This window comes from Seriola aureovittata, chromosome 11 (assembly GCF_021018895.1).
Source record: "Seriola aureovittata isolate HTS-2021-v1 ecotype China chromosome 11, ASM2101889v1, whole genome shotgun sequence".
Lineage (NCBI taxonomy): Eukaryota > Metazoa > Chordata > Actinopteri > Carangiformes > Carangidae > Seriola > Seriola aureovittata.
In genome coordinates, this window is record NC_079374.1 from 13,892,197 (window position 1) to 13,899,166 (window position 6,970).

Consider the following 6,970-nt stretch of genomic DNA (forward strand, 5'->3'; position numbering starts at 1 on the left):
GCATAAAAACGTCATAGTATAGTAAGGCATAAAAACGTCATAGTATAGTGAGGCATGAAAATTTAATTAAAACAACATAGTATAGTAAGGCATAAAAAGTCACGAAAACGTCATAGTATAGTAAGGCGTAAAAAGTAATTAAAACGACATAGTATAGTAAGGCATAAAAACGTCATAGTATAGTGAGACATAAAAATGTCATACTATAGTGAGACATAAAAATGTCATAGTACAGTAAGGCTTAAAAAGACATTAAAACAACATAGTATAGTAAGGCATAAAAATGTCATCGTATAGTAAGGCATAAAAACGTCATAGTAAAGTAAGGCATGAAAAGTCATTAAAGCGACACAGTATAGTAAGGCTTAAAAAGTCCTCAAAATGACATAGTATAGTAAGGCATAAAAATGTCATAGTATAGTGAAGCACAAAAAGGGCATAAAAACGTCATAGTATAGTGAAGCATGGAAAATTAATTAAAATGACATAGTATAGTAAGGCATAAAAAGTCACAAAAATGTCATAGTATAGTAAGGCATAAAAAGTCATTAAAATGACATAGTATAGTAAGGCATAAAAAGTCACAAAAATGTCATAGTATAGTAAGGCTTAAAAAGTCCTCAAAATGACATAGTATAGTGAAGCAAAAAAAGCTATAAAAATGTCATAGTATAGCAAGGCATAAAAATGTCATAGTATAGTAAAGCATAAAAAGTCATTAAAACGACATAGTATAGTAAGGCATAAAAAGTCACAAAAATGTCTATATAGTATAGTAAAGCACAAAAAGGCATAAAAACGTCATAGTATAGTAAGGCATAAAAATGATGTAGTATAGTGAGGCACAAAAAGTCATAAAAATGTCAGTTTAAAAAGCCCTAAAAAGGCATAAAAACGTTATAGAATAGTAGGCCATACAAACTCACAAAATGTCATAGTATAGCACAGCATAAAGAGTCATAAAAACATCATAATATAGTGAGGCATAAAAAGTCACTCAAACATCATAGTATAGTAAGGCTTAAAAAGTCCTCAAAATGACATAGTATAGTGAAGCATAAAAAGGCATCAAAACGTCATGGTATAGTAAGGCAAAAAAATTCACGAAAACATCATAGTATATTATGGCATAAAATTTAATCAAAACAACATAGTATAGTAACGCATAAAAATATCATAATATAGTGAGGCATAAAAAGCCACAAAAATTTCATAGTATAGTAAGGCATAAAAATGTCAGTATAGTAAGGCATATAAACATCATTGTATAGTAAGGTATAAAAAGTCACAAAAATGTCATAGTATAGTAAGGCTTAAAAAGTCCTCAAAATGACATAGTATAGTGAAGCAAAAAAAGCTATAAAAACGTCATAGTATAGCAAGACATAAAAACGTCATAGTATAGTAAGGCGTAAAAAGTAATTAAAACGACATAGTATAGTAAGGCATAAACACGTCACAGTATAGTGAGGCATGAAAAATTAATTAAAATTACATAGTATAGTAAGGCATAAAAAGTCACAAAAATGTCATAGTATAGTAAGGCATAAAAATATCATAGTATAGTAAGGCATAAAAACATCATTGTATGCTAAGGCATAAAAAGTCACAAAAATGTCATAGTATAATAAGGCATAAAAATGTCATAGTATAATAAGGCATAAAAATGTCATAGTATAGTGAAGCACAAAAAGACATAAAAACATCATAGTATAGTGAGGCTTAAAAAGTAATTAAAACGACACAGTATAGTAAGGCATAAAAAGTCACTAAAACAACATAGTATAGCAACGCATAAAAAGTAAAAAAAATATCATAGTAGAGTAAGGCTTAAAAAGTCACCATAACGGACTCTTGTATCCAAACATCAAGAAAGTCTTTAAAACCTCATTTTGTGGCTTATTTAAGAAATATCCGATTTTTGTGCTTACAATTCATTGATTAGTTGATCTGACCGGAGAAACAACTCTAATAATCAATGAAAAAATTTAGGGCCTTTAATATGTCACTGAGCGTTTGGTTTTGATTAATTATTTATGAAAACGATTGTTAGTTTTATTTGCATAGTACCTTTAATGCAGCTTGGGGGATATGCCAATTATCTCACCCATTCATTCTTGTTCAGGCAGTACAGTGACAACCCAACAGACTACATCAGTCAAAGTTTTAGTCTCTGAAGGAATGCAGACCCACTATAAACACAGACTGGAGCTGCCTAACACTGATAGAAATGTTAATAAACCTCCAGCCTCCAGTCCTTAAGATCTTCAATCACCAGCAGCATTCAGGATTTCTCCTTCATGTTTCAATAACAGTAATTACAGCTGCCACTGTTCTGGATAGAGTGATGGTCAAGTCAAAGAAAACTGATAACATGATTGTGCAGTGATTAACACTTTAATGAAAATGTACAGTTGACCCAATAAGCACAAAGCAAGCATCACCATAACAGATATTCCCCTCAACAGCATCACTCTCCCTGTTAGTGGTGCAGGGCCTCATAAACACAAGCAGGATCAAGGCAACCTCCACCTGTTATTACAGTAAAGAAGAAATCTCAGCCGTTGATTATTTTTGAAACAGTATCATATAATCAGAGAAGGTCCTGGTGCAGGTCGAATGAAGTACATTTCAAAGACGAACGACACAGAGGTTAATTCCATGTCATTTCCTGTAGAGTATCGCACTTCTGAACAGAAAACGCAGGCCATAACTCTATAGGCACTTCAGTGGCACCTTCAACCATTCCTACTTAACAGTGTAAGGCAGAAAATGAGCCAAAGAGACTGAAGCAGAGCGAGAATGTGCTTTAACAGGATAAAATGATTTACAGGTATGAGATTCCCATTAGAGTGTGCTAATTGTTTCCACACCATTAGTGACAGTTATCTAATGAAGGATATTTAACCAGGCGCTGTAGTATATCACACAGTTCCTCGTGGAGGCCCCCAGTCTATGCCCTTTCCACCTGCGCCACCTCAGTAGCACGCAGATCATTGGGACATATTTACAGGACAGCACAAGCAAAGCAAACTGTGTTTTTTTCCTCTACATGTACACTTTAAACAAAAGCTAAACAACTTGTAAAACCATAAGTTGATTTGCAAAAAGTAAAAAAGGCACAAAGATGAATCCCTTGGAGACTAATTACCAATACCCATGTGGGCTTTGTAAAATATATACATTTAAAACAATGTAAAATACAATAGATCATTCAAACAAGCCTGAAATGTTTTTGCAGCAGGTAGGATGATTCAGTTATAAAAAGGGGATATTTTTTTTTTTTTTTTTAAAAAACATACTCAGGGATTAAGTACATCATAGAACAATGCAATCATTTTTTTTTGTTAAATTACAACCACACGGCTGTAAGTAAACAATTCCTAAAATTTGTTTTGCTCCACAATCAACCATTCTTAACGTAAGGGCTCAGCTTTTAAGAACAGGCAGTAAAACATGTGGGAGAACAAAAAAAAACAAAACAATGAAAGCTTTAAGCTGGAGAGAAGCGGCAGTGTGTACCTCCTCCAGATGTCAGTCAATGCTCAAAAAGTATGTGAAATTTCACAATCAGGAACAATAAGTATTGTGTTTTAATGCTCATAGCACTATGAACAATGTTTGAACTGTGCGCATGTCACAATGGTCATGGAGCATGTCAGTCAGATCCAGGGGCAGCTTCCTCTTCCTCCACACTTCACTCGCTGCTTTCTTCCAGCTCCTTTTTCAAGCTGCAGACGGGGACAGAGAAAACTTTAGTGTTCACCAACTTAGACATAATACAAAAATACACATTTTAAAAGTTTACAGATGTTCCAGTCACCTTTTCAGGTAGGCATGCACATTATCAAAGCCGTGGTATTTAGCCAGGTAAACCAACACCCCCGTAGCACAGCGGCCTTCTCGGGCACGGCAGAAGCTGCAGTTACAGATCCCTCTGCATGGTGGGCACTGCCACTCCTACCAAGAGCAATGAGAAGGAAATGAGTCAGACTTGCCCGTCACATACATGATCAAATGTCAATACAACCATATATGTTAAAGAGCTCACCGGATTCAACAGAGCGTCTCGGACCTCCTCTCCATAGCGGTTACGGAGACAGGGGCCGCAGAACTGACCTCTCACTCCCATGCACTCTGGATTACGGCAGTTAGTTTTGGTGTCGATTGTTTTCTGGCGGCACTGGTGGCAAGTTGATCCCTGAGGGGAAAGAAAAAAGGTTTTATCTTCAGGTACGGAGCTTTACAAGGAAAATTTGTAGCTGCTCAAACCCTCTCAGTGAATATGCAACCTACAGTGGAGCTGTTGTAGACTTTCTCCCGCACATTCTGGCAGATGCCCTGCAGCTCTGCCTCTGTGATGTCCTCTACAGGCCGCACCACATGAGGGATGGCCTTGGTACCATTGAAGCAACGGCGACGAGGCTGAACAAGAAATAAATGCAGTTAATTAGAACATGATTAATGCCTGCATATTATTAGAATTTACGGCAACGTACAAGGAGACAGACCATATGTGAAATGACTTACTGGCTCATACTCTTCCTCATAGAAGCGGCTTTTGCGAACCAGGCTGAACTTATCCTCTGGCTCCTCCTCTGGTGGCGGGCTAGGGGGTCCATCCACCAGTGTGCGGGATCGTGTGTGGGGTCGAGACAAACGCTCTGATTTTCTCCTGCAAGCTACCGGGGTTCCCATCGACCGCCGAGGTGCCTGTCGGGGCTGAAGAGTTTTAAATATCAGTTAAACACAGAACCCTGATATGGCACACTCCGCTTTAGTGGTATGTGTGAAACAGCAAGTTCAATAGTTAATCTTTAAGTGAAATTACCGTAGAGGATGCTGACATTGCCATCCGTCTTGGGAACAGTCCAGGTACTTTGTTCAGCTCTGCCATGAGCTTTGCAAGCTATAAATACATGAATGAATGAATGAATGAATGGATACAGAATAAAGTTCAGAAATAATTAAATGTGAAAATAAAGCAGACTGTACCATTTCTTTGTTCTCCTTAATATTCAGGGCTCTCTTGTCAATGAAGTTCTCCTCCTCAGAGTCAGAGTCATGTACTTTGGGTTGAGGGAGGGGTTCGGATGCAGGCCTCTTCTTGCCCTGCTTCTTGGTGGGGAATGTCATGGCAACCTTCAGAATGGTGGGTCTGCGGCCACGTCTCCGTGGTTCAGAGTCTACTTTCTGAAAGAAAACACAATTTACACTTAGAATAAACTTTTGTGGCGTCTAATCCAAGTCACGAAATTGATTTTTTTCCTACAAACTTACCATGGATTTCATCTGCCTGTTGATTTCACTCTCCTCAAACCCACTGCATGTATCCTCCTCTGATGTAGCTTCAAACACCTTTGGTTTCCCCGCCATCCTCCTCGTCTGTCTTAAGTTGCTCCTCTAAACAGAGACACAGGCATTAGTTGCAGATGGTGCAGCAAAGATCGTACACATTCACCATCATTTGATGGGGTTATAATTATGCTGAGAGTTGGTATTTTATTGTTACCGTATTTGCAAAACCTCCATCGGACCCAAAGCTATCACAGCTGTCATCAGAGGAAGAAGAGGAAGTCTCCATGGGAACCAGTGGGACGCTGCGAAAGCTCCTCAAGTTCATCCTGGTGGCTGGAGGTGGATGGACTGCCAGTTTCTATAAAATGATAAACAACGGGTTTAGAAAACTTGAGTCTTTTTAAAACCACTGACTAAAAGTTAACTTTACACAGTCAGGAGATTTCTGTCTTAACTCAATAGCCCGTAAACATGGAAGGAGGATGGTTTAACAATCTACCTTTACAAGGTACCTGAGAATACTAGTCCAAGACACTTAGACCATCGACCACTGGACTGTGTGTCTGCTGGAGTATACATTAAGTTGTGTAGGCACCAATGTCTGAGTCAACTTAGATAAATAATATTTGATATCTTTAGGTGATCTTGCTTGCTCAGCTTTAGATAATTTACCCAATGGCTAAAAGTACCTATTTCCACCATGATCAATAATATGTCCATTTCTCAACTGATCATTTGGTCAGTAAAATGTCAGAAGATTAAAAACCTAAAGCCTCGTCAACATGGTCAGTTTAACGCCACTTTTAGCATAAAAGCTTAACATCCGTAAATATTAAGACAAATTAAAAAAATACTCTAATCAAAATATTTAGTTCAAAATATAAAAATACAAGATAACGTTAGTTCTCTGTCCGTAATCGATTATTAGACAGGTGTTTAAGTGTGCCTATGGGACACATCCCTGTGACAAAACAAGTTAAATGTAGGTAACTGGGCCGTGCATTTTTCGATACAATTATTGTAATATATAAATATAACTACTAAATGTTAAAGCAGGGCCGATTTAACATTAACTTTAGCTCAACTGGAGAAGTAGGATTTAAATGATAACCTAACTGTTATAGTGTTATCATAACTGGATATTTTACTATCAAGGCGATAAACATAAAACTGCTGAGAAAGGATATATTTTCTTTTTTTAAATTAGGCTGCTTCTCTTACCTTAGAGCGGGTGGAAGGCATTTTCCTTTTTAAAAAATCTTCCTGCACACAGGCACACAGGCACACAGGCACACAGGCACACAGACACACAGCCACACCGTGCAGCAGTTCTGCAGAGAACAATGCAGGTCCTGCAGCTGCACGTAGCCCGGGCTCTGTTCATTTCCCGCGCCACCGGAAAGTCCTGAAAGATGCATAAAATAAACTCACGTATTTTATACTTTCTGTAAGAAACGGAAGGTCAAATAACTAGCCGAAACTTGATATACACATTTTAAAACATGTTCTAATTTTTTTAGTTAACAAACTTTTAAAAACAAATAAATGTATTATGCATCTATGAAATTAAAGCAGTGTATCTTCCATGTACTTTGCCGTGGCGCGAATTTTTTATTTGACAATTTGCATACAAGGCGGGTAAAATCTTGACTCCTCTCCAGCTTCAGATCAA

At 37.5% G+C, this 6,970-nt stretch overlaps 1 protein-coding gene across 1 annotated transcript; it reads right to left on the reverse strand.

Annotated features, from left to right (window-relative positions):
- Window positions 1-2,792: 2,792 nt before the first annotated feature.
- Window positions 2,793-6,644, reverse strand: cdca7a (cell division cycle associated 7a). The gene is made up of 10 exons (XM_056388444.1): window positions 6,520-6,644; window positions 5,513-5,656; window positions 5,281-5,403; window positions 4,996-5,193; window positions 4,832-4,909; window positions 4,531-4,722; window positions 4,297-4,425; window positions 4,052-4,201; window positions 3,824-3,960; window positions 2,793-3,731 (listed from the first exon to the last, which is right to left on the reverse strand). Exons 1-10 carry the CDS (start codon window positions 6,538-6,540, stop codon window positions 3,698-3,700), a joined length of 1,206 nt encoding a protein of 401 aa, XP_056244419.1. The 5' UTR covers window positions 6,541-6,644; the 3' UTR covers window positions 2,793-3,697.
- Window positions 6,645-6,970: the final 326 nt, after the last annotated feature.